This window comes from Rhodnius prolixus, unplaced genomic scaffold, assembly GCF_049639745.1.
Source record: "Rhodnius prolixus isolate KJV_2025 unplaced genomic scaffold, Rpr scaffold_1, whole genome shotgun sequence".
NCBI lineage: Eukaryota > Metazoa > Arthropoda > Insecta > Hemiptera > Reduviidae > Rhodnius > Rhodnius prolixus.
The window spans coordinates 27,966,247-27,993,906 of record NW_027411581.1 but is presented as its reverse complement, the minus strand read 5'-3'; the positions used below and the strand labels follow the sequence as shown (position 1 = coordinate 27,993,906).

At 37.9% G+C, this 27,660-nt stretch overlaps 3 protein-coding genes and 1 pseudogene across 3 annotated transcripts in view; 3 read left to right on the top strand and 1 right to left on the bottom strand.

Moving 5' to 3' along the window:
• LOC141448031 (uncharacterized) overlaps positions 1 to 27,660 on the top strand; it is a 183,730-nt gene that overhangs the window by 71,905 nt on the left and 84,165 nt on the right. The gene's annotated exons all lie outside the window — the stretch shown is intronic.
• Positions 17,501 to 19,500, top strand: LOC141447974 (uncharacterized; annotated as a pseudogene).
• Positions 19,542 to 21,281, top strand: LOC141453783 (uncharacterized). Its single transcript, XM_074127697.1, has one exon. The coding sequence runs from the start codon at positions 19,542 to 19,544 to the stop codon at positions 21,279 to 21,281; it is 1,740 nt and encodes a 579-aa protein (XP_073983798.1).
• Positions 24,497 to 27,492, bottom strand: LOC141448004 (uncharacterized). Its single transcript, XM_074116003.1, has one exon. The coding sequence runs from the start codon at positions 27,490 to 27,492 to the stop codon at positions 26,464 to 26,466; it is 1,029 nt and encodes a 342-aa protein (XP_073972104.1). The 3' UTR covers positions 24,497 to 26,463.

Here is a 27,660-nt window from a genome sequence, read left to right as displayed (position 1 = left end):
AAAGGGGATGTAGTTATTACACATAATATGCATGATTTCTTCTGTAAGGGGCTCCGGCCACCCTTGACTCGCGCGTACCTTGAGGAAACGGGAAGTGGGCACTCCAATCACAACTCAAGATAATTATAGCATTTATTAAAATAGAAAAACAATAAACACATTATTAACAAACACCCCAAGTAATTATATCCTATGCTTCATCCCTTACATAAACCAACCCAGTTGAGTATACTATACAATTATCTATCAAACCTCGCTTCTAATACATTCTAATACGTATCCCCACACATCAATAAGTTGTCAGAAAATAATAAAAACATTGTTGTCGAATACTTAATTGAGAAACGGAAACATTATATAAACAACATTCATCTTCCTTAGTAATATATTTAAGTAAATTTCTTTCAGACCTAACGGATTGAACGCCAAAATGGGCAACGTCAAATATAGCATGAAAATATTCACTTATCTCAGTCAGCAACAATTTATGTTCAAATTTCACATAGCAGTGTAAATGATACTCACTATTCCTTCCTGACTGATCTTGTTCCAAAGAAATACAATAACTGACAACTGAACAAAACAGTTTTAAATTTAATAGAAACAACTCGCGAATATAACTTGACGGTCGTTCAACCCCAAGTGGCAGCGTCATGAAGAACTGACTGGTCCGTCTTGAACGTTGGCGCTTGACCTTGGAAGTGGTAGCAGCTGCAGACGTGGTGGGGACGGGTTGACGAACCTGTTTCGGCATGTCTCTGGACTTAGAAAAATTTCGAGATACTTGATACTGGCGTAACGCGTACGTGTATATAAGTAACTCTAGTATACACGTACGCTTACTATATATCGACAGTTCCACCTCTACTGGATTAAGGGCGCTTCGCGCCTTTTTTTTCTTTGAACTAACCTGTTTCTGTTGCTAAATTATATTTATTCAAACTCGTATAAAAATAAATACGGCTCAACTCCAAGATATTCGATCAAGCCGATTCTTCTTAGTTTAAGTTTGCATTCATGATTCAATGTGTAGACATTTTCCAACGAAATTACACCAGGAAGAGGATATGATAAGCCATCAACATTACGCATACATTTATTACGCAAATCGTATGATTCGTAACGTAATGTGTAACCTTTCCTGTTAACTATATCCTGAATAAGACTGTAAAGTCTTACATAATTTCTTCCTGATACGTTTTCATGGAATAATTCCAAAATATCAACAATATCATTCCATGGGAATTCGTTGACTCCAACGAAGCAAGCAAACTTCAACCTATTCGAATAATAATTTAAGTTCCAGAAAATAGGCAGGCCATAACTTCAGTGAATAAGCAGCATTTAGTTTCTCAAAACAATTTATTCTGCGGTTTTCCATCTACTAAAAAAATTAAACACTCACATTATACAACCTACCACTAAACATAAACCTATAATATGCTCTAACTCTACAAGTAATATAAGATACAATCATTTGAGTGCCATCCTTAGCATTAACATCTTTTTTCTCGCCACTGTATGGGCGTAAGGTGGAGCTTTATTAACTTTTAATTTACGACAAAATGCGCCAAAACTTGCAGAATCATTTAATATATCTGAAAAGTGTTCGAAAAGGGAGGAGTGACAATTAGAAATAATATTTTAAACTAACCGGAAAATAGGGGATGGAACTAGGTGGGGGACACCACCACTCAAAATACCTTTTACAAGAAATAATGAACACTGGGTTGACAATTGAAATCTATTTGTGCTCTTTATTGACAATTGGAGTACGTATACTCTCGATACAGACAATTGAACTATATCTAAATATTTGTTGGCAAGGGGAGTATAATTGCAGTCTCTGACGACGATAGGAATGCCCAAGGCACGGCACAGACCAGTTGGGGTGGAAGTTTTGACAATCAAAAGACCGGGGAGATGCAAAAATGACAGGAAAACGGCAATGGGGAAGGGACTGTATTATTATTTCAATATGGAAATATGCCGTGCTGTGCGCACTCTAAATATAATCTACAAACAATTGTTCTTGACGCAAACAAACGGGGGTAATAATGCTTATTCTAATTATTATTAATATAAATTACATACATGTACAATTAGAAAATTATCATGATCATGACGTAGAACATGCTGACAAACAGATAGCGATCACTATGAGCTCATCACTGAAAATAATTAACTGTTCCGAAGGTAACATATATATCGAAAAAAGGACGCTATGTAATGGCGGACCGAACACACTAAAGACAGTTCTACTTCACAAAGCAACTCCAACAATGACGCAGTCCAGCACGCCGACCTGCCCTTGGTCACGTACGCCAAGTCCCCCCTTCTCCCTCCAGCTTTCCAGTTCAGCCATCTGACACAGGGCGCACAAGACACAACTTCGAGTCAGGGGGGGGCCCTTGTTCGGGGATCCAACAATATCTGGAGCATCAATAGTATTAGCCTTAGGATTCCATTTAATCCTAATCCTTGTACGAGGCGTAATAGTTCTCCTTTTATAAACATTAGTAGACGAATAACCCATTTCAACCGTTTTCGGGATAGAAATTGATGTTTGTGATATATCATTCTCAGTATAAGCATTACTGTAAAAGTACTCAAATACTTTAGGTTCAGTTGCAGAAAAATCATTAATAGTAAGATCTTTAGGGAAACGATAAGTTCCAATTTGAAGATTTTCTTCATTGTATTTAGTATTATAATAACCACTTAATTTATCAAACTCGTTCTTAGATTGCCCTGTATTAAAATGACGTATATGATGAATATCGAAACAATCAATAATCCAAAGAACGCTCCAAAGTTTAGCTTTACCTTACAATTTAGACAAAGCACTAATAGTCTCTGTATTATTATCGCAATCGTATAACATATAATTTATCCATTTAAAGTTATGGTGATCCTGGTCACAGCCACTAATAGTCGTAACATTCCTGCTTGTACTACAAAAACTAGTGTGCATTTTAGTACCTCGCCTCATCTTGTAGAATCTCTGCCTATAGTACCGGGGACGACAATATCTCCGAACTATACGGCGGCGACGATACATAATAGGCATCCCTAGTAGAAATGGTAATAGGGACGTCTTCCGAATCCTGAAAGCAGGGATGTTCCGCATGAATAATTTTTACACGATTTATAAATTCTAAAGAATCAAGAGGCCGATAATTTGATATCATGATAATAGGAAGTTCATTTTGATATTTCCGATTGTCACAATATTTACGATTTATAGTAACAACATCACCAGCCAAGAGTTTCTTTAAAAAATCTCTATCCCAATTTTGAATATTAAATTCTTCAAGCACAATAAGTTTATGCATGTTCAACAACATATCAAAGGGATATGGAATACGACCATATTCATTCATTCACCTACAAGTAACCCATTCAGTCTTTTCAACCACTGAGTCGACCATACTGAGGCTAAACAAATACCGCTATTAAATTACTACTGGGCTACAACTCACCAGCCACAAGCCAGCCGACGAACCTCTTCCTCAGCATGGGTCTTCCTTCCACCGGAACCACTGAGCTCCCCTGCAAGATCACTGGCTCCCCCGAAAGGCGGCTGGCTCCTCCCTTACAGTCATTAATAACAATATCTTTTACTTCCTTCATTACAAATTCGACTGCTGAAGAAACTTCTTTCCATTCAATTTTACTATTTAGAAGAGTCCATTTGAAACAATTTAATGCTCTAAAGTTCACTATCCATTCTTCGATATATTCATAGCAATTTATAAAAAATTTTAACTTCTTTTAAAAATTCATTTTTTATTCCGGGATTGGAATCTTCCAAAACGGTCAGTTTATTCTTTAGAATTAGTGGTAAAAATCCATCATTAAATCTTGATTTACATTGCAGTATAAAATCGTTTAATGAATGAATGAATGAATAAACTTTATTTAACATTTAAGTATATACATATGTACATAAGGAGTTCCAGCAATAAAAACTATAACCTCCAAAATATCTATTGTTACAAAATAAATAAAAACATAAAAGTACAAGTAAATAATGAGGGGAAAAACTATGAAAAACCCTCAGCCTAAATCGTTTAATATTATACAAACTTCTGCTGCTGAAATTTTATCTCCTTCAATTTGTAGAGTAATTTTATGAAACAACGACGCCTGACTGTGAATAAAATAAAGCATAGGTTCTGACATATCGTTTTGAAAGAATTTCTTCAAAATTGTAGGACATTTGTCAAGGCTTAAAAAATATGAACGTAGTGGATCATATAACTGCAAAACGCGTTCTAATGCTGGAGTTAAAGCAAGCCATCTGACTTTGGAATAACCAAGCAGTTTTTTGTATTGAACACCAGCCTCTTCACAAAATTCTTTCAAACTTGCTACCCGTACTGTAAACCGATTGAAATATAAATATATATTTGTAATAATTACTTCCACATCTATTGACATTGAACTGCTGTATTGATGGCATTTGATATAATGTGAGCATGCTACGCAAAAGAAAAATTATGAGCCCCTCCCTTTGGTCACTCCATTTACCGCCAAGCCAGGTTAGTTTTAAGTTAGGTTTAGGTTTAAGTTATGTTAGGTTTAAGTAGAATTAAAGGTTAAGTTTAGGGTTTAGGTAGGTTTAAGCGGCTTTAGAGAATAATTAGATTAGTATTAGTAGAAAATAATTAGATTTGGATTAGTTAGGTAGAATAGGTACTTAGGGTTAGGATATTAGGATAACATGGATTGCGCGGAGAAATAGAGAGGACTATGGCTGGGGAAGAAGAGGCGGTGTGGAGGAGAATGAAGAGGAGGAGTGAAGAAGAGTGAAGAGGAATGGAGAGGAGTAGGTGGTGGAAGGGAGAGCGATCACGCGCAGTAGGGCGTGTAGTCAGTGTGGGTTGGCCAACCGCAGCGACTGATTGGTATCACAGTGGCGATACGATATTTAACCTTCTGCTTCCCGTACGGAAATCCGTAAAACGGCCGAGCCGGACTGAGGGAACAGAAGAGACGGAGATTCTGTTAGGAGAGGAGACTACGACCAACACAGGTGCTCAAAACGGGAAGCTACCCGGTATCCATCTTGGTTTCGTCGGTGTGGGGTTTTTTTTTTAAGACACTATTAATTAAGAGGATTATTAGTATTATTATTATGATTTCGATCTTTATTGTGAGTATTATTATTATTAGTTTAAAGTACTAACTGGGCCCTTAATTTATATTTTGGTTAATTAACATATTTTTTTTTATCAAGGTGATGTATTTTTAAGTTACATAATTTATTTTTATTTGTGTTTTTTTTATACCTGGTTTAGGGCAAATTAGATTTTGTTGTAAAGAGTATTTCCTTTTTTTTTTTGTTATATTTTATGTAAATACATGTTTATATATATAGGCTGGAAGTATAGTTTTATTATATAATACTGCCCAATTACTTTGTGAGGAGGTACCTGGAGTGGCCGCAGAAGGTAGGTTTGCAGCAGAGAGCAGTGTGGTCTAGTGGGCTGGATAACTAGCTCACGTCACCAGTATTGCAGGATCGCTGCTCGCTGAGCGTGGAACTCTCCCTTTTCTTTTTACCCAGTTAGTTCTTTTATTTATTTATTTCTTTTCTTTTCCCCCTTTCTGCTTTCTTTCTTTTCGGTCGTTTTTTTTTTTTTTATTTATTTCTAACCCGGTTCCCTGTCCCAGCCTCTTTATTATCGTCTCCTTCCCGAACCTCCCCACCTCCACTAAGCTGGCAGGCACTTAGTTGCCTCTAAACAAGGTTTTCCCGGAGGAAGGAAAATCTCGATTTTAGGTAGGTAACAAATTTGGGTTTCAGGTCCTTGGTATGCCAAGTGCCTAACGAACTTCCGTTGAAATCCTCTAACAGGTACGTATCCCTTCCTATTTTTTCCTTTACTCTACACTTGATAAATTTTGGTGCAAGTTTTTGCGCAAAATAGCTTGCTGCGTCCGACTGCTGGAAGTTCCGCTTCCAAACAGTATCTCCTGGAGAAAATATTTGAGGTCGCCTCCTAAGGTTGTACGTATTTTTAGATTTCTCATAGGCTTGCGCTAATCGGCTGGCTACATCCCTATGTAGCTCGTCTCTATCTCTCATTACGCCTGCATATTCGTTCCTATCGGCCATCTCAGGAACTCCTTCAGTTTCTTCCACGTCAGGGTGCTGACTTCCTGACCTCGCTAGCTTCCTGCCGAAATTTAGAAACGCGGGGGTATATCCGGTTACCTCATGAACCGCGGTCTTCATCGCGAAGGCAACTTTAGGCAACTGCTTATCCCAGTCCCTTTGATTATCCTTAACATACGCGGCCAACATCGTCTTTATCACCCGATTTGGACGCTCCGCGGGGTTAGCTTGCGGGTGGTAATAGGGGGTATACCATATCTTAACCTGGTACTCCTCAGCTTTCTTCCGAAACTCCTTGCTTTTGTACTGAGGACCATTATCTCATCGATTTTGCGGTGCAACTTTGATATTTGCTTGACGGTGTTCACGTCAGCACGTAATCCTGGTAAAGTTACTTTAATAATACCATGGCACTTCCATGAAATACTAAAGTGGAAAAAGCACTCAGATGAAGCTGGTGCATTGACAGTTACTATCTTGGTATTGATATCATCAAAACCAAGTACGGTTTGTTGTTGGGCCAGTGGCCATTCATATCCAAGACAGGGGAAACCAGCATTACCGCCGGCATCTGTCCATCCTCCTATCTGGTTTTCATTCCCTCCGGAAGCAAAATCCCATACGGACAATGCTAAAGACCGTCCAGTGGTATTCCAAACTTTGACGGAATGGACTTTAATGTCCATAGCGGCGTAGACTTTTCCGTCTTTGCCTTCTGCTGTCTTCTTAAATAGCCTGTTTTCAGGATCTAATTGAGTCAGCAGTACATTGTATATGTCCAGGAGTGAGAACTCGAATGAGCTTGCTGCTCCTGAATGAGCAACAATAACACGCTGCCAAGGAGTTGTCGTTGTTGGCAGCGGATTAGCGGGGACCTGAAGTGGTCCTCCATTGAGCTTGCGGTTTAATCCAGCAGGCTGTCGCGTAACGTTCTTCGGCTGTCCTGAAGTATTACGGCGACAAGGTCGTCGTTTCGAAACCGACGACATAGGATCTTATTTAGGTGCTTTGTCGTTAAAGAGATTGTGATAAAAACGACCGAAAAGAAAGAAAGCAGAAAGGGGGAAAAGAAAAGAAATAAATAAATAAAAGAACTAACTGGGTAAAAAGAAAAGGGAAAGTTCCACGCTCAGCGAGCAGCGATCAGTTGCTACGCAAAAGAAAAATTATGAGCCCCTCCCTTTGGTCACTCCATTTACCGCCAAGCCAGGTTAGTTTTAAGTTAGGTTTAGGTTTAAGTTATGTTAGGTTTAAGTAGAATTAAAGGTTATGTTTAGGGTTTAGGTAGGTTTAAGCGGCTTTAGAGAATAATTAGATTAGTATTAGTAGAAAATAATTAGATTTAGATTAGTTAGGTAGAATAGGTACTTGGGGTTAGGATATTAGGATAACATGGATTGCGCGGAGAAATAGAGAGGACTATGGCTGGAGAAGAAGAGGCGGTGTGGAGGAGAATGAAGAGGAGGAGTGAAGAAGAGTGAAGAGGAATGGAGAGGAGTAGGTGGTGGAAGGGAGAGCGATCACGCGCAGTAGGGCGTGTAGTCAGTGTGGGTTGGCCAACCGCAGCGACTGATTGGTATCACAGTGGCGATACGATATTTAACCTTCTGCTTCCCGTACGGAAATCCGTAAAACGGCCGAGCCGGACTGAGGGAACAGAAGAGACGGAGATTCTGTTAGGAGAGGAGACTACGACCAACACAGGTGCTCAAAACGGGAAGCTACCCGGTATCCATCTTGGTTTCGTCGGTGTGGGGTTTTTTTTTTAAGACACTATTAATTAAGAGGATTATTAGTATTATTATTATGATTTCGATCTTTATTGTGAGTATTATTATTATTAGTTTAAAGTACTAACTGGGCCCTTAATTTATATTTTGGTTAATTAACATATTTTTTTTATCAAGGTGATGTATTTTTAAGTTACATAATTTATTTTTATTTGTGTTTTTTTTATACCTGGTTTAGGGCAAATTAGATTTTGTTGTAAAGAGTATTTCCTTTTTTTTTTTGTTATATTTTATGTAAATACATGTTTATATATATAGGCTGGAAGTATAGTTTTATTATATAATACTGCCCAATTACTTTGTGAGGAGGTACCGGGACTGGCCGCAGAAGGTAGGTTTGCAGCAGAGAGCAGTGTGGTCTAGTGGGCTGGATAACTAGCTCACGTCACCAGTATTGCAGGATCGCTGCTCGCTGAGCGTGGAACTCTCCCTTTTCTTTTTACCCAGTTAGTTCTTTTTTTATTTATTTCTTTTCTTTTCCCCCTTTCTGCTTTCTTTCTTTTCGGTCGTTTTTTTTTATTTGATTTATTTCTAACCCGGTTCCCTGTCCCAGCCTCTTTATTATCGTCTCCTTCCCGAACCTCCCCACCTCCACTAAGCTGGCAGGCACTTAGTTGCCTCTTAACAAGGTTTTCCCGGAGGAAGGAAAATCTCGATTTTAGGTAGGTAACAAGCATTACAACCAATTCCCAAAATATTTCGTTTCAGAAGATCTTGTAATTTTGTGTACACATTATTGACACCTTTACGGGTGCGTCCTCCAAAATTAGTATTTGTGTTATCAGTCGAGAGCGCCAAAATTTTCTTATTCAAATTGTTGTCTGTTATAACTCGAAATAAGTGATTAGACAAAATGTCTGATGTTTCCCCTTCGATTGATTCCAAATTTAAAATCTTAATTTGAATACCGAAAAATACTCTAAAGGGGAAGGGGCAATATATATAAGTTATCTGATGAGTAACGTATGAAGCCTTTTTAAAAAAGACTTTATTTGATTTACAACAAATATTTACCTGTTAATACAAGTAGATATCCCTTTATGAAAGACTATTATTGCTTACATGCAATGCACAGCCTGAACTACAATTTCCTAAGTTATTAAATAAACAATTATATCAACTAAATTAATTACAATTATGAATGATTAAAAGTTCAAAGTCTAAAATATTTAATATTCTAAATTACCGGAAATACCTGGCAGAATAGCGATCGCGGCGGCACTCACTGAACTTGGTAGCACTGAGAAAAGTCGTGGACACGGCACTTGGTGAAGAACTGCTCTTGACATAGAGATGTCCTACTTTATAGCTAAATGAGGATGCTGCCTTCAGCACTCCTAAGTAGGTCATGCGTCAGTGGTTTACGTGCATGTAACTCCTCCACCCCTAAATGGGACTTCCGCGGGAAGTCGCTGAAGAGTGTCGGTAGTCTGTTGATTGGCAGGAGTCTCCCGGTTCCTGGAGATGCGGGATATGAGAATGTAGCCGCAGAGACTGAATGCCAAGAGGAGTATCCATGGATTTATTTTAAAGGTGTAGAAGGTGTGGTCTCCCTCAGGTGTGGCATAATTGGTAGCTAGCTTGGCGAGCTCCATGGTTTTCATTTTGAGGGTGATGGGTGATGTTCTACTAGGTTCCCAATGTATCTCGAGATCTTGGAGAACAGTTGGGTGTCCTCTCGTCTTAGTCCAGGGGAGTAATTCTTGATTTTTGTAGTAAACCTTGTGGCTCGAGTCTGGCCTTATTAAGAAGATTCCCTGGAGGGTCCTGTGTATTGTGGAATCATTGCGAAGGATCTGAAGAGACTCTTTCCTCAGGAAAACTGCTACATATTGATTTGCTTCAGGGATCCATTGCAATTGATTTTCCGTTATGTCCAATCTGGTGTACTCACACTTAGTTGTAGTTTCGTGAGTCAGGATCTCTTGTTCGCACTCCAAATTGTGGTGATCCTTATCCTCAGCTTTACAGAGATGTAGGTTATTGGTGATTGGTCTGCAGGGTCGCTGCATTCCTTTGTTTACTTGTCCTTTTAATATGTACTTAACTTTAGGTATCACGGTACTGTATTCTGCAGGTATTATGCTTGGTATTGAGTATAAATAATATAATGAAAATTTTGGTTCCTCTACTATGGGTATATCTATCATATATACAATTTCGTTTTCTTCACTAAATCTACAAGATACAGTTACAAGTTTTATAATAGTTAACATATTTACTCTAGCTAGTTCTACTGGAAAGTGATTAGTATATTGGTTAGCGATCTGCCTTAGACTTGTGTACAATTCGGTGCTAGATATTATGCTAGGGTGTATCACATTGGTCTGACAAAATGCTATGGAATTTTCAAATTTCGTGACAGTAGTTAATATCATTTCGTATAGTATATTAATTTGGTTTAGGGTATCCAATAAGTGGTACAATTCTTGGAAAATATTTAATTGGTTATTGAACTGGTTTAAGTTATCTGCAACCTCTATACCGGTTTGCTTAATTACCTCAATTATATTGTTGTACTCACGTATTAGATCGTTATTTACACTGGCTTGTGCCTTGATTTGGCCTTGTAAGGCTTTATGCTCCAATCGTAACTCATCTAGTATGGCGTCGGTGCGTTCGCCATCCGTGGCGTCCAAATTTCCGGTTATACCTTTAATCACGGTACCGAGGCCGTTAATGATTCCTCTTTTTGTTCTCGTAAAATTGTTATAATGCATTCCTACCACCTCGAGTTTTTCATATAAGTTATTTCTAGTAAAATTTATAAACTTACAGTGATTAATTACTGTACGCATGCGGTATGCGTTACTTCCTACTAATTTCTCTGCCCGTAGGGTGCTAATGCTGCTATTTTCCATAGTTTGCAAGGTACTGGTGTATAGTTCGTCCGCAAATTTTATTTGGTCTATTTGTTTAAGTTGTAGAAGTGTACGAGCGTGTGGGTAGTCGTCTGTACGCGGGCTTCTCCCATGTTTATGGGTAGTATCCCTGGATTCCGGGTAATATCCTGTATGGTTAGTCCGTAGTCGGCTGCGAGTACCTGCAACAGGCACACTGCGTTTTAGGTGTTTGGGTGATTTTCGAGGCCTTTTTATGTTTGTTATATGTATCTTTGTTTGGGTGTTTGCGTGTTGTGGAATAATATTGGCGGTTTTATGTTGGGGATTTGTGCTGTGTATGGTTTCACGTTTGTATCTATCTTTCGTTTTGCTCATCTTCTGTCTATTACGTACGTAGACGTCTTTGGGTATTTCAGGAGGTTCTTCGCGTGTTTGGTTGCGGTGTTCAAGTGTTTTAAGCTTTGCTTTCTCGTTCATGTCGCGTATATGAGTGTATAGAATTTTGGCTTTGTCTTTGTGTCGGGTAGTGTAGTGGTTCGTAATTTGAGTGTCTAAGTCCATGTCTAGGACAGGGTTAGATCCGATATGTCCGTTGAGTACTTCGAACGGGGTTAATTTCGTTACTGAATGGATACTGTTATTGTAAGCTAACACGGAATAAACTATTTTCATCGCGGTGTCATCTTTATTGAACTCTTCGCGGTTTTTTAAGATTCTTATGTGTTCTATTAAAGTGGAATGAAATCTTTCGGCTATGCCGTTGGATTCAGGGTGCTGTGTACTGATTAAATGGAGTTGGATTTTATGTAACTCTAATATTTCTTTAACTATGGAATTGTTGAATTCGAGGCCATTGTCCGAAATTACTTGCTCGGGTAGTCCAAATTGTGAGAAGAACGTGATTAACTTGTTTGCAACCTCTGGTGCTTGTGCTGTCCTTAAGTGGTATACTTGTGCGAATTTTGAGAATGAATCGATGATCGTTAGGAACTTCTGTCCGTCGATTGTGATGCTGTCTATATGCAAAATCTCTATGGGTCGAGTAGCTGTCGGTGTATGATTAAATTTTGGTTTTATCGGTGCTCGGTCATATTTTGTTCGTAAGCATATGTCACATTTGTTTATGTAATGCCCCACCACTTACCTGCTGGGCTCTAAAGCTTCCACACCCATACAGCTACACACACCCCATTCATACGCACACGTCTTCATACATACGGGGAAGGGAACCCATATACTTGGGCAGTTAGTAGTAGTACAATTTAATATTTATTAGATTAGAATAGTTAGACAATTAACTTAGAATAATTTCATTCATTAAATTAGAATAATTAGATAACCTATAATGTATAGAAATAAATACCTTGACAATAACTGTATTGAAATACTCGAAACTTAGATACAATACCAACTCAAAATTTTGTTTACTCAAAATTATATGAACTCAACTATTAACGCAACATTATATTAATTCAACTATTAACTCAAAATTATATGAACTCCACTATTAACGCAAAATTATCTTAATTCAACTATTAACTCAAAATTTACTATTACCGGAAATATTATCCCTGGCGAGTGGGTTAGTGACACAGGACTGAAACAATCAAGAGTCGCTCACCTCTGTCTCTTGTCGTCTCAGCACGGCTCTGGCTGCCCTCCAACTGTCTCCCACTCAAGATGGCGGACCTCATGCCAGCTGATGACCTGAAACATACCTCTCACCCCCTCGCCCATTGATGGAGAGGAGGGTGAATTTTTTTATTTCTTACCTTGGATTCGATCTTACAACCTTCGTGCTGGTAGCCACGTCATCTTCACCACTCGGCCACAGTGATAGTCTCGCTCACTGTAGTTTTTAATGTACTCTTATGTTTTACCTTGGAATTATTTTTTAAAAAAAAAAAAAAAAATCTCTAGCCCCCTCTCCTAAGATTTTTTCTTTTAATAACCAATTTAAATTAACTCCCCCCCTTCACTGTTACACACACAGGCACATATATATACGCACACACAATTTTGAACTTAAATATTAATGGCTGACTCACTTTAAATAATGAAGAAACTTACCCCCTCCACCTGGGGTGCATTCGCTGTTGATGACGTGACCTTCACTCACTAAAAACTAAACACGAACTAACACTTAGTCCTACCAGGTACTACTAGCATTCCCTCCCCCCCTCTCCACCACAATTACGTCACATTGTAACTAGCCAATAGAATTGCATCTTTTTTTCCAAACGGTTACCTCTCAGGACAGGTTCCTATAGCAAGCACCTCTAGCCCCCCCCTTCCTTAACTTTTGTATTTTTCTATTTTAAATAAGAAATATTATTTAATCTGCTAACTTCTATCAACTACGCATGCGCAAACTCCAGTGAATTGTGTGTGTGAGAGTAAGAGAGAGAGAGAGAGATCTTAAATATACAGAAGGCAGTTGCAATTTCAATTACTTCCTTCCAATACCATATTTTGAAAAATAAAAATAAAATAAGAAATTATTATAACACAACTTGTTATAACCTTAACTTTAAAATAATGTCTATAGATTGGTTTCCTTTGAATAAAGACTTCTATTTTTCTCTATATGTTTAATTCGAAAGACAAAATATTTATATTATTCTTATATCTCTTAGTATTTCGCTTTACCAACTATACAAACCTGAATATGTCGTTGTAGCCTCAATAGGCTAACTCATATTATTTCCTGTTATATTTAATAATTTACTTTACCTCAAGTCTGAATCATCATACTTAACCCATATAAACTTTCTTGTAATATGGGAATAATTCAAATGTACAAAGGAAAAAATAAGAATGAAGCAAAATTAATTAAAAAACATTTTTTTATTGATTTAAAAATAAACTTAAAAAAAAAAAAAAAGATGACATCTATAAAGATGACAACCGCTTCTCCCTGCAGGTAGTGTTGAATTATTTTATTTTCCTTTTCTGCCTGCAGGCAGGCTTCATTCTCCTTTTCTGCCTGCAGGCAGGCTTGAATTAACTGATCTTCCTCCTCTTTCGAGGAGGAAGATAGCAATTTTTGTGTCTCTGCAATTTTCAGCGCCTGCGTCTGCAACGGTGTTATCCTTTCCCTTTTTATAAATTATCTCAAAATTAAACTCTTCCAACTTCAGTCTCCATCGGAGGAGTTTTGAGCTAGGCTCTTTAAGGGACATGAGCCATTGTAGGGGCTTGTGGTCGCAGTGGATAGTGAATTTTTTTCCAAAAAGATAGGGACGGAAGTACTTAGTCGCCCATACTATTGCTAGTAATTCTTTCTCTATAGTAGAAAGATTCGTCTCTGATGTACAGAGTGTGCGACTTGCGTAGGCTATTGGGAGGTCAAGATTTTTATCGGTTTTTTGACTTAATACAGCACCAAGGGCTACGTTACTAGCATCGGTGGTGAGTATGAAAGGTTTAGTGAAATCTGGGTATTGGAGGACTGGTTCGTTAGTCAGTAGGGTCTTACAAGTTTCAAAGCATTCTATGTATTCTGGGTCTTTTACATTTATAGATGCTCCTTTTTTAAGCTTGCTGGTCATGGGTTTGGTAATTTTCGCGAAATCCTTGATGAATTTGCGGTAATAACCGATCAATCCAAGGAAGGATTTGATTTGTTTGGTGGAGGTTGGCAGAGGAAAATTTTGATGGCATTAATCTTTTCTGCTTTGGGCTTAATGCCTTCGGGAGTAATGGAATGGCCTAGATAACTTACTTCTTTTCTAAGAAATTCAGTTTTATCTAATTGAATTTTAAAACGGGACTGTCTTAGTCTGTCGAAAACTTGTCTAAGTCTGACTATGTGCTCTTGGAGACTTGTGCTAAACACAATAATATCGTCCAAGTAAACTAAACATAGTTCGTTCTGGATTCCACGTAATATATTATCCATTACGCGCTGGAAAGTTGAAGGGGATTTTTCAGACCAAACGGCATACGTAAAAATTCGTAATGTCCGTTGTCTACGCTGAATGCGGTCTTTTCAGTGCTTGAGGCTTCCATTTCGATCTGGTGGAAACCGGACGCTAAATCAAGGGTTGTGAAGTATTGACATTTTCCTAGTTTGTCTAATATGTCGGTAATATTGGGTAGTGGGTACCTGTCATCAATGGTCTTTTCATTGAGTTTGCGGTAGTCAATAACTACTCGCCATTTCTGTTTTCCAGATGCGTCTAATTTTTTTGGGACTACCCATATGGGGGAGTTCCATGGGGAATTTGAATGTTTAATAATTTTTTGTTTTAGCATGTCGCTAACTTGGTTTTCTACTTCCTGTTTATGGATATGTGGATAACGATATGTTTTAGTGTATACTGGTATTTCGTCAGTGGTTCGGATTTTGTGTTTGATTTGATTTGTAAAGGTTAAATTTCCGTCAATATGGAAGATGTCGGAGTATTCCTCCACTAAGGATTTTATGGCTTTCTCCTCTTCTGAGTTCATGTGTTCGGTTCTGAGTTTAGTTGAGTCGAATTTTAATTTTTTATAGTTGAAATTGTTTAAATTTAGACTTTCGGGTTCTATAATTTCTAATTCTTCCGCGAGAAGGGGTTCTTTAAGAGTTAGTTCTATATCTATGTCGTTGGGATTTAAAATTTTACAGTAAGCTTCATGGTTTTTAATATGAATTAACGATTCTGGGATTTCCAAGGTTTTAAATTTCCTGTAAGGAATGATAGCGTCACCATTGGCGATGTTTTTTATTGGGACTTTAACTGTTTGAATTGTTCTACTTTTTATTAAGAAGTTAAAATAGGGTTTCTCTGTTTCTGTTTCTTCAGAGTCATTATAATTTAACTTTAATTTTATAGAAGGTGTAGTTAAGATGTTTTTGCTCAAGTCTATTGTTGCATTTATTTGTTTAAGAGTTTCTAGTCCTAGTAAGATGTCGAAACTGTTGTGAAATTTGAATAAATAGAATTTTGACGTTATAGGAGTATTAAGAATTTTATTTAGGGGAATATTAATGCTGGAGTTTCCTGTTGAAGTACCGTGCGCGGTGGTAACCTGGAAGTTGTCTTTGGTAATTAAATTTTTATAAAATTTAGTTGCTATATCGGGGTTAATAAATGATTTCGTGCTACCTGTGTCAATTAATAATTTTAATTTATTTTCTCGGTTAACTATGTATGGTAATCGACTGGAAGTGTTATTTATGTTCTTCAGCTCGAAGGTGGTTGAGGCGACGGATTCTCTAAAAAATCATTTTCAGAGATGTCTGTATCGTGTTCTATGTTATGTAAGGGATTAGGTTTTGTTTTAACAAATTTTGTTTGTTTAGTGATCTGGGGTTTGACCGTGTTGTCTGTGGATATAGACATGGGCACAACTTGGGTGTGATAATTTTTTGGGTGAATTGTCTTAAATGTTCTTGTAGGAGTGTATTGTTTAGGAATAAATTTTTGTTGTTGGCTAGGAATGAATTTTGAAAATTGATTCCGATTGAATTGGGGTGTGTTTAACTTGCGTTGTGTAAAAATTGGTGTTTTAGTGTTTTCTATGTTGTATTCATTTATTAATATTTGGTACGCTTCGTTTAGATTACGCGGCGTTCGCGCTCTTATAGACGTGCCTATGGGTTCTTTAATACCTAAAAGGAATTGTCTTAGTGCCAGCTTCTCAAAATTCTCGATTAAAATTTGCCTCTTCGGAGTTTCTGTTACCGATCCTACGATTTGGCTAGAGTATTGATTAGTTAATTCTTTAATAGCAGAATAGAATTCTAGGTGGGTTAACTGATTTTGGTTGAGATTACATAATTCTCTGGTGATAGTTAGGTCGTCTTTACCAGTTGTAAAGGTGTTTGTTAGTGTTAATTTTAATTCTTCCCAATTTTGTATAATTGAAGAACTGATTTGTTCTTTTGCAGGGGATTTTATTTTGTTTAAAATAATTCTCATTAAGAGTTTATTTTGAGGGTGATTTGGTTGAGTAGATGTAGCGAATAGAGCTATTATCTCTTCACATACTTCTATGAATTCTTTTAGCATTCGGGGATCTCCGTTAAACTCGGGGATTATATTAATGTGTAATTTATCAATTTTGGGTAAATTGGCTCCTTGGGTTGGAGGGTTTGCTTCTTATGATGTTGAATCCCTTGTTGTAGACTGCTTTGAGGGTGCCTCCTTGTTCTTCAGTTGCTCTTTCAGGATGTAGGCCTTCAGAAGTTGTGGGTTGCCCTCGCCTTCTCTCGATCGATACTAGTACGGATGTACTCAGCTCGGGGTCCACAGGATCTTCCTTTGTCGTCAAAGAGTTGAAACTCACGTACAGGAAAAGCTGATGTCTTCTCGATGTACTACGATGGTTTGTACTAGGTACTACTACTGTGTATCCTAAGTACGGTTGCCTGGTCCTAGGTACTACTGATGTGTATCCTAAGGACGTTTGCCTAGTCCTACCGACTGCGCCAGTTATGTTTTTCTTTGGGGAAAAACCGTTTTTAAAAATTGCAACTTTATTGAATCACAAGAATATATCGGACTACATTAAATATCAAAACAGTACATACAACTTAAGGGTACTAAATGTGACAGAGAACTGCCGGAAGCGACCTAATTGAGATGCAGAATCAGAGTGGAGCAGCGGGGTGTAGCTGCCAAGTCTTATATACTTTTGTTGTTGTGTGCGGCCTGTGATAACATTGATCCTCTCACGGCTATCGCGCGTGAAGTCCGATGTCAGCAGGATCCTGTCCATAACTTATATATACATAATTATTTAGTAATTTTGTGTTATTATAGTTTTTATTCTTTTTATTGATTTTTAAAATAATTTTTTTATTCTTTTTTTTCATTTTAAAATAATTTTATAATTTGTATTAAATAACTGCGTTAAATTTTTTTTTTATTGCTCTTTTTTTATTATTTTTATTATATTTCATATTTTCCATTCAGTATTTTAGATAGTTAATTTTTATTAGCGTTAAATTATTTTTTTATTGCTCTTTTTTATTATTTTTATTATATTTCATATTTTCCATTCAGTATTTTACATAGTTAATTTTTATTAGCGTTAAATTATTTTTTAATTGCTCTTTTTTATTATTTTTATTATATTTCATATTTTCCATTCAGTATTTTACATAGTTAATTTTTATTAGCGTTAAATTATTTTTTTATTGCTCTTTTTTATTATTTTTATTATATTTCATATTTTCCATTCAGTATTTTACATAGTTAATTTTTATTAGCGTTAAATTATTTTTGTATTGCTCTTTTTTATTATTTTTATTATATTTCATATATTCCATTCAGTATTTTTACATAGTTAATTTTTATTAGTTTTTATTAGTTGTATATATATATATATTTATATATAATTATTTATTTAGTAATTTAGTGTTATTCTAGTTTGTGTATGTATTAAATAACCGCGTTAAAATATATATATATTTGTATTATTAATATTTTTCATTACATTACTTATTATTTTATATTACTTATTATTATTTTATATTACGTGTTATTTTATTAATTATGGAGTGTCTACATTGCCATAAAATATTTAAAAGGGAAGATAACAAGAATCGTCACGAAGTTACATGTATATCGCGCAGTCAACGCCATCTTTGCTATATTTGCGGCGAAGGATTTTCTTCTAAGAAGACGTTGACTGCGCACATGCGTCGTTGTGGCAATGAAACACTGACCGTCATGACTAAAAGAGCTCGATTAGATGCCGCCAACGGAAGTTTGTATGAAGTGGAAACGGCGCACGGAGGGACTCTTCGGACTTTCTTTCTTCCATGCATTGAAGTAGCTGATGCAATGGAATTCTTAAATGCCCAGTTAGGCACATTGCGTCAGTTACTTGCAGAATGCGTGGAAGAGGCTCCCCTCAAGTACAACTTGGTCTTGGAGGCGACATTTGAAAACATCATAGGTGAAACATGTGATCGCGCCTTCAAGACTAAGAATAAAGTAATTTATGAAGACTCCTCCATCGAAGAATGCTTAAAGGAAAGTTTTAAGAAATTAGTGACTGAGATGGAGGAGTCCACATTAAAGGGGAGCGGGTGGTTTTTGAAAGGGTTTGATGGGGTCCTTCTAAGGGTGAACCGTTTCCAACCCATGGGAGGTAACAGCTACATCCCTTTACCTCCCACATTGCGAATCGAAAAGCGGTTATAAATGTGCAAAACAATGATGATCAGTGTTTCAAGTATGCCATTCTCTCCCGTCTCGTAACTATTCATCCAGAACGCGAAAGTAAATATAAAAATTTAGAACACAGGTACAATTTTGACTGCATTTCCTTCCCCACTCCTCTCCATGAGGTGAAAAAATTTGAGAAATTTAATAACATAAGCATCAATGTTTTCGCCCTTGGAGAGAAAGGAAACGTGTACCCTTTAAAGGTGGTGAAGCAGGAGAAGGAAGACCATCGCGACCTCCTTCTCCTAATGATGGAAAATGGACGGAGCCACTATACCTATATTAAAGATTTTAATAAATTAGTGGCCCGTCAGATTACTGAGCACGAACAAAGGGTACACGTTTGTAAGCGATGCTTCACGCACTTTAACATCGACAGCGTGAACATCGTTGAGCGGGTGAAGGAGCATATGGAGTACTGTGGAGAGAACAGAGCGACTCGAATTGTCCTGCCCACATGCAATGACGATGGGTCTCCTCCAACTGTATCTTTTACTAAAGTGCAAAATCAGATGAGGATTCCCATCGTCATCTACGCAGATTTGTGGACACCTTCCGCTTCTTATCTTCCAGCTTAGATAGGTTGTCCAAGAATTTGCCCAAGAACAAATTTATAGATATGGGTAAATTCTTCCCCGCAGACAAGATGGATCTGGTCATAAGAAAAGGAGTGTATCCCTACGATTACACAGACTCGTTCGAGAAACTTAGGGAGACGGTTCTACCCCCTAAGGAGGCATTCTATAGCACCCTTAATGAATGCCATATCTCGGACGAAGACTATCAGCATGCTCAGTCAGTTTGGGAGGCCTTCGATATTAGAACCCTAGGGGGGTACAGCGAGCTCTACCTTAAGGTAGACGTAATGCTCTTATGTGACATCTTTGAAAATTTCAGAGATGTTTGCATAAGAGCATATTCGCTGGACCCTGCCTGGTATTTCACGGCCCCAGGACTGGCTTGGGATGCCATGCTGAAGTGTACAGGGATACAATTAGAACTCCTTACAGATTATGACCAGCTCCTAATGATTGAGCGGGGCATAAGGGGCGGCATTTGCCAATGCAGTCATCGCTATAGCAAAGCCGATAATAAATACCTCAACCCAGATCGCGACCCCCTTAAGGAATCGAAATACATTGCCTACCTAGATGCAAATAATTTGTACGGGTGGGCAATGTTAAATCCGCTTCCTTCTGGAGGTTTCGAGTGGGTAGAATATCCGGATACTCTAGACTGGGGCAATATGCAAGAAGATGGCCCCTTCGGGTATATTGTTGAAGCCGACATAGAGTATCCGAGCAAATTGCACGAACTGCACAACGATTTCCCCCTTCTCCCGGAGAATAGGGTGCCTCCGGGACAAGTTACCAAGAAACTGTTGGCTCCATTGTCCAACAGGGAGAAATACGTTGTCCACTTCGTCAATTTGCAGCAAGCCATGGGCCTAGGTCTCCGGTTAGTACGCGTACATAGGGCGCTGCGATTCAGGCAGTCCCGTTGGCTTCGTTCCTACATCGACCTCAACACTCACATGAGACAACAGGCGACGAACGACTTTGACAAAGACTTTTACAAACTTATGAACAACGCCGTTTTTGGAAAATTTATGGAAGACGTACGCAAACGGACGAAAATAGAACTGGTGACTGACCAAAGACGACTGAGAAAACTTATAGCAAAACCCACTTTTAAGGACCGGACAGTATATACAGAAACTTTAGTGGCAGTGCATCTGGACTTTGAGCAGATCACTATGAACAAACCGATTTATGTTGGAATGTCCATACTTGATCTGTCCAAAGTCCGGATGTACGAGTTCCACTACAAAACTATGCTCAAAAGGTACGATACAGACAAACTTAAGTTAATGTATACAGATACAGATAGTCTTATTTATGAAGTTAAGACGGAAGACTTTTACAGTGACTTAACAACAATAATAAACGAACTGGACACTTCAGACTACCCTAACGGACATATACTTTACAGCACAAAAAATAAAAAAGTGTTGGGGAAGTTCAAGGACGAGGCCAGCGGAGAGCCTGTAACTGAATTCGTGGGCCTCCGCGCCAAAATGTACGCTTTACGTATCCGGGGACAAGAGTTAAAACGGGCGAAAAGGATAAAAAAGGCAGCTGTGGAAAAGAAAATAACTTTTGATGATTATGTGGCTGCCCTGTTCGACGGAAAAGAGTTTACCACCTCTTTTAGAACAATCATTTCAAAAGAGCACAAACTCTTTTCCGTTGAACAGAAAAAAGTATCTCTTTCGCCCCACGACGACAAACGACATCTAGTCGATCGTGTTCATACTCTTGCCCATGGCCACTTTGCTATAGCGAATGTACCTGTGTAGCCTCGTTTCTAGGTGTTGTATATAGTGTACATATTAGTCAAGTAGTTAGGTTAGTTTAAGGTGGTGGTCATTTTATTTATTTATTTATTTATTTAAATTATTTAAATTTCTTAATAAAACATTATTTTTATTTATTCATTTTATTATGTTTTTTTTTTCTATTCATTCAAATTTTTTTAAGTTCATTTATTTCACTTTTTTTTTCTTTTTTTCATTTAAATTTACTCTTTTAATTCATTTAAAAAAAAATAAATAAATAAAAATACAAAAAAGGTGGCGGGAAATTCTATTTTATATACTTTTTTTTATTTATAGTTAGTATGCATGCTTTGTAAATATTTGATCTTAATTTTAATATATTATTTATTTATTTTTACTTTTTTTATTGTTATTGTTATTTTATTTATTATATTTACTTATTATTATTTTTTTGTATAATGAGCATGAGTTATGTATATATATATATAAGAGAGACGGAAGAGCGATTCTTGTTATTCTTCATCATGCGCTTGATAAAGCAACATCACACCCTCTCAGTGCAAAACCTTGACGACAGGGCCTCTTCCAAGAAATGTTCCAAACACGGTCCGCTTTACCCAGATTCCATTAGATGTTTAATATGCGGACCGTCTAATAGTGGGAAAACTAACCTGATGTTGAGATATAGGAATAGTTAAGGAGGTGTTTCCTTCAAAGTTCGTGTGTATTGTGTTGTCTGTGTCTTCAATTATCTGTATGTCTGGCTCCTCTGTCGGATCTACATTTACTGCTATGGATTCAGTATATATTGGTGGTTCTGCTTTTTGTGTGGCTGGTTCTGGTGTTGCACAGCCCTGTTCTATTAAAGCCTTTTTTATTAGCTCATCTATTAAATCTTCCGTCTCTTGCGGGGTTGTGGTGGTTTCTTTCATGTGTAACTCGATGCGGGACAACGCATCTGCTACCTTATTGTCCTTTCCCCTTTTGTACGTGATCTCGTAGTCGTATTCCTCCAGTCTAAGTCTCCATCTCATGAGTTTGGAGTTAGGCTCCTTCAATGACATTAGCCATTGAAGCGGTCTATGATCACAATGGATCTTGAACTTCCTGCCGTATAGGTAGGGTCGGAAATATTTCGTTGCCCACACTATCGCTAAAAGTTCACGTTCGATTGTGGATAGCCGTGCCTCTGTTTCATTTTGTGTTCGGCTGGCGAATGCCACTGGTAGGTCCGCGTTGTCCGTCTTTTGGCTCAGGACGGCGCCTATGGCTACGCCGCTAGCATCTGTGGTCAGTGTGAATTCTTTAGTAAAGTCTGGGTGTTGTAAGATTGGTTCGTTTGTCAGTACTTCTTTGCTGGTATTGAAACTAGTTATGTAGTCGGGGTCGTCAATGTTCATTGCTGCTCCCTTTTTTAATCTTTTCGTCATTGGTTTCGTGAGGGTAGCAAAGTTGGGAATGAACCGTCTGTAGTAACCCAAGAGTCCTAAAAAACTTTTTATTTGTTTTGTGGTTTTTGGTAAAGGAAACTTTTGGATTGCTTTTATTTTTTCTGGATCGGGTGTGACGCCTTGTGGGGTAACTTTATGCCCTAAATATTCTATTTCTCTCTTCACGAATTCTGTTTTATCCGTCTGTATCTTGAGATTGGCTTCTTTCAATCGCTGGAATAATGCTCGCAGGTCGGTTACATGTTCTTTTAGGCTTGTACTGAATACAATTATATCATCAAGATATACTCGACAATTTCTGAGTCCTATCAAGACATTATTCATCACGCGCTGGAACGTTCGCGGGCTGTTTTTCAATCCGAAAGGCATTCTCACAAATTCAAAATGGCCATGGTCAGTGCTAAAGGCTGTTTTCTCTGTACTTTCCGGCTCCATTTCTACTTGGTGGAATCCGGAAGCAAGATCTATAAGTGAGAAATATTGGCAACGGCCTAATTTGTCCAACAGTTCTGTTATGTTGGGAATTGGATAGGGGTCGTCTATAGTTTTCTCATTTAGCTTTCGGTAGTCTATTACAATTCGCCACTTCCTCTTTCCGGATGCGTCCATTTTCTTTGGCACGATCCATACTGGAGAATTCCAGGGCGAGTGGGAATGTGCGATTATGCCTTGTTCTAACATTTCCTGAATTTGTCTATTTATTTCCTCGGTATGGATTTCGGGATATCGATAGGTTTTTGTGTATACCGGGGTCTCGTCTGTGGTACGGATGTGGTGTTTTATTCGGTTAGTGAAAGTTAGGGGGTTTGACTTGAGGTGGAATATATCCGAATATTCCTTGACCAAGTTGCCTATTGCCTCGGCTTCTTCTGGATTCATATGTTCCGTTCTAATAGGTGGGAAGTCTACTTGACTTTCCTCTTTACTCATTATTATATTGTTGATTTCAAACTCTCCTAGCGGGTTTACTGGTAACGGGTGATTTAGCGTAAACGTCACGGGTATACATGCCGTGTTTATGGCTCTACACCACGTCTTATAATTTTTTATTTTAACTATTCCTTCTGGGAATACTATTTCTCCTACTTTTATTTCTGGTATCACCGCTTCTCCGTTTTTTATATTTTTTATTCGTATATAAATTATAATTCCTGCGCTTGTAAATTATAATTTTCTACGACGTCCTCCCTTTGGGATCCTTGGCTATGTACCTTAGCCTCCGGCCCTAGGGGTTCCGTTTTATAATATTTGATTTCTATAAGGTTTTCTCCTATCTTTAATTTATTTTCCTTGAAATTTATTATTATGCCTAAATCCTTAATTAAATCAAGACCTAATAGAAGGTCGAAGTCGTTATGAAAATCGAAAAGGAAAAACTCCGCCGTTGTCCGTTTACTTCCGGCGAGTTCCTCTAGCCCAACTTCTCTGCTATAATTCTCTTTCGTGCTTCCGTGCCGCGTTGTGACTTCAAAAGGTTTCTTTTTTATGCTTTTCTCGTAATACTTTTTAGCTATGTCTTTTTTGATAAAAGATTTTGTGCTTCCAGTGTCGATGAGTATTCTAAAGTCGTTCTGTCTATCTGTTATATATGGTAATTCATTTTCTCTATTAGTTAAATTTAGAATTTGGAACTTCCTAAGGGGTACTTGCTGTCAGTGAGGCGGTGTGTCTTATACTTGGACTAGTGGTATTTTCTCCTCTACGGCTTCAACCAAGGGTTCTACGTCATTTACGTCTAGTTGGTTGTACTGAGGGCGGTATGTATTTCTAGTGGAAATACTCATGGGTGTTTGGTCATTCACATTTAAAAATTTGGTCCATGGGATGAGGAATCTCGCATTGATCTAACATGATCTGTCGGCGTGACAGCCATGCTATACAGTTGTCAATGCTAGGGTCCTCACCAGGGAACTGCAGGAAGGTTTCCATGATGGCGCTGGCGATGCGCAGCCTTCCTTCATATCGGGAATCGAGTATTTCCCACGCATAGGCATAGCCTTCCTCGGAAGACTGAGCGTTCTGTATGATGGACAGTGGGGGGCCCCTCAAGGAGGATCTGAGGGCGTCAAGCCGCTTGGCGGCAGACAGGGACAGCCGGTGGACCTCAGACGTGAAGGTCGATTTAAAACTTTTGTACTGCAGGACATCTCCATTAAACGGGGTTATATTGGGAATGACCAATTCTCGGAGTTGCCGTCGGGCTAATTCGATAATGGATTCGTCCGTCACTGTGACAGGAGAACCTTGACACGTCGTGTCAGAGTGGCCGGGGGGATGTGTGGCCAATAAGGGCATTATAATGGCTAGCTGCGCCGATTCAGCTAACTCATGGCTTTCGGACAGGGATAAAGCGAGGGGACCACTGACTTCTGGGGGCAGGGCGCGCAGCCACTCCCATGCTTCCCTGTCCACAGTCTGGGACAGCAAGGAGAACATGGAAGAGTACTGACGACTAAGCTCTAAGGCCTGGGGGGAGCTAGGGGACAGGTCACGGACACTTCGCGACCATCTATCTAATCTGGATATTAAGTGTCTGCACCTGACTGCATATATGTCAGAACTGTGATCTGACTGTGACGGAACTCGAGGCGTTTCTTCCAATTCGGGGTGACTGGGAGAGACTGGCGACAGGGGAGGGGTAGCCTGAATTTGTTCTTCCATTTTGATCAAATGGAAGGTGCACAATAAAACCTGGCAAAAGGTTACAATAAGCTAGATATAAACAAATGAAGATAATTAATGGCCTGACTGCAGGCAACACAAATACCTTAAAATAATAGTATAGTTACAGACAACAAAAAAAACTATCTCTATTTAATGACACAAAAGACCTTTAAAAAATAGGTTGAATATGTTAACTAAACAATCTTACATCTAAGACTGACTAAGCCAGATATATAGGTATATAAGTTATATTAGAACAACTGTGTTTTTAAAAACTTTATTTTTTAATACACACAACCGTAAAGAAATACAAAATTGATTAATAGTTAATATTCACTTAACTACAGCAATTAGGGAACTCTAATATCCTTACTCTGTGAAGGTGCAATAAGAATTAAATTATAATTATGATCTTTGAATATAATATGTGTTACATACAAACATGACATGGAGGGAGTTTCTAGGAAATGCGCACGTGTGCACTTATGATGGCATTGCAAGAATTCTGTGCATCTGCTCAATCATTGAAAGAGAAGTTAACATTAAAATATAACAAACTATAACTTATATATATACTAGCTGACCCGGCCACGCGTTGCTGTGGCTAAAGTTTTTGTTATATTACATTATAGTAAACAATCTAGGAGGAACAATAAGAGAACATCAGTCACGGAGTCCACTATGCTTTTTCACACAGATGATTTGTAAAAAAATATGGTGATCTCCTTATTTGACTTTCTACTACTATAACCCTTTAGTACAATGAAATTATTTACGAACAAAGACGAAAATGTTGATGTTGGTATACAAATTCACTGGATTGAGATTTGAAGGGGAAGTACGTTGAACAGAATTAATTAAAATGTTCTTACACTTGATATTAAGCAGAAATCAATAGGTACAAAATAAAAATTTATCAGATTTATTATTTCCATTTAATTTTATAACAAATATAAGTATATTACAGTATAATACAGTAAATAACATGTGACGCTTAAACTCATGAATGAGGTAGGCAAGGCAGACAGTCTTAAACTTTTAAACATTAATATCTATTTTTTTGAATTATAAATACTTTCAATTTCAATTTAACTTAACACCAATCGGTGCACAATGTTTTTGGTTAACCTGTCTTTAGCTAACACAAATAGATTCGACGGTTTCCCAACACGTGAACACGCAACATATAGTTGCCCATGAGAAAAACATGGATTTTCCAAATCTAAACCACAAATGGACATTGTTTGACCTTGAGATTTATTTATAGACATGGCGAAAGCTAAACGAATTGGAAACTGTAGCCTTTTGAAGGGTATGGTAGAATCTGATGGTATCATCGGAATACGTGGCAGCAGGACCACTTTTCCTTTAAACTTCCCAGCCAAAATGGTTGCTTCAAGAATGTTTCCGGTGATCTTTTTGATGACCAAACGCGTACCGTTACATAATTGAGGTGAATTCAAATTACGGAGGAGAATAATAGGGGAACCAATCTTTAATCGAAGATTATGTGGTGGCATTCCAGGGATATCTAATGAATTTAAAAATTCAATCGGAAAATTTACACTTTCATTTTCATCAACAACAGTATCGATTGATTTAAAAGACATCAGATCGCCTGGTAACAACTGTTGTATCTGGAAGTTAATTTCGTCAACATCAACGTTTTTGGCTGCCAAAATCGCCCGTTGACTAAGCCATTCATGATTCAAATAATTATTCTGTATATCCGGGAAAATACTCTGAATCAATTCATTTTTATCTTGAACAACAGTGCAAAAATTGTCTGGTAGTTTAATGCATTGCGTATTTGGTTGCAGTTCTATTTTACCGTTCCCAATATCTAGTAGTTGTTCGGAAAATATTTGTGCTGATGGATCATTTTGCAATTGTACTCGCATATTTATGGTCAATCGAAGTGTTTCAACACTTCGCCATAAGAATGATTGTTTCAAACATGCATTAATCTCATCCGCGAAAGTAGAGCGAGGTATAACCGGTAAGGTCTGCCGGAAGTCACCAGACAAAAGTAAGATAGCACCACCGAAAAGTTTATTATTGCTGTTTAAATCTTGCATAGTTCTGTTTAATGCTTCAAGTGAATATTTGTGTGCCATTGTGCACTCATCCCAAATTATTATAGAACTCTTCCGCACGTCCAATGGCAGCTTGAATGTTGAATGTGCTGTTCGCCCACCATCCAGTAAAGTAGCCGCAATGCCTGACGATGCTACTGCTAATGCGATTTTTTGTTGCGACCGTATTTTGGCAATAATCAACGATAT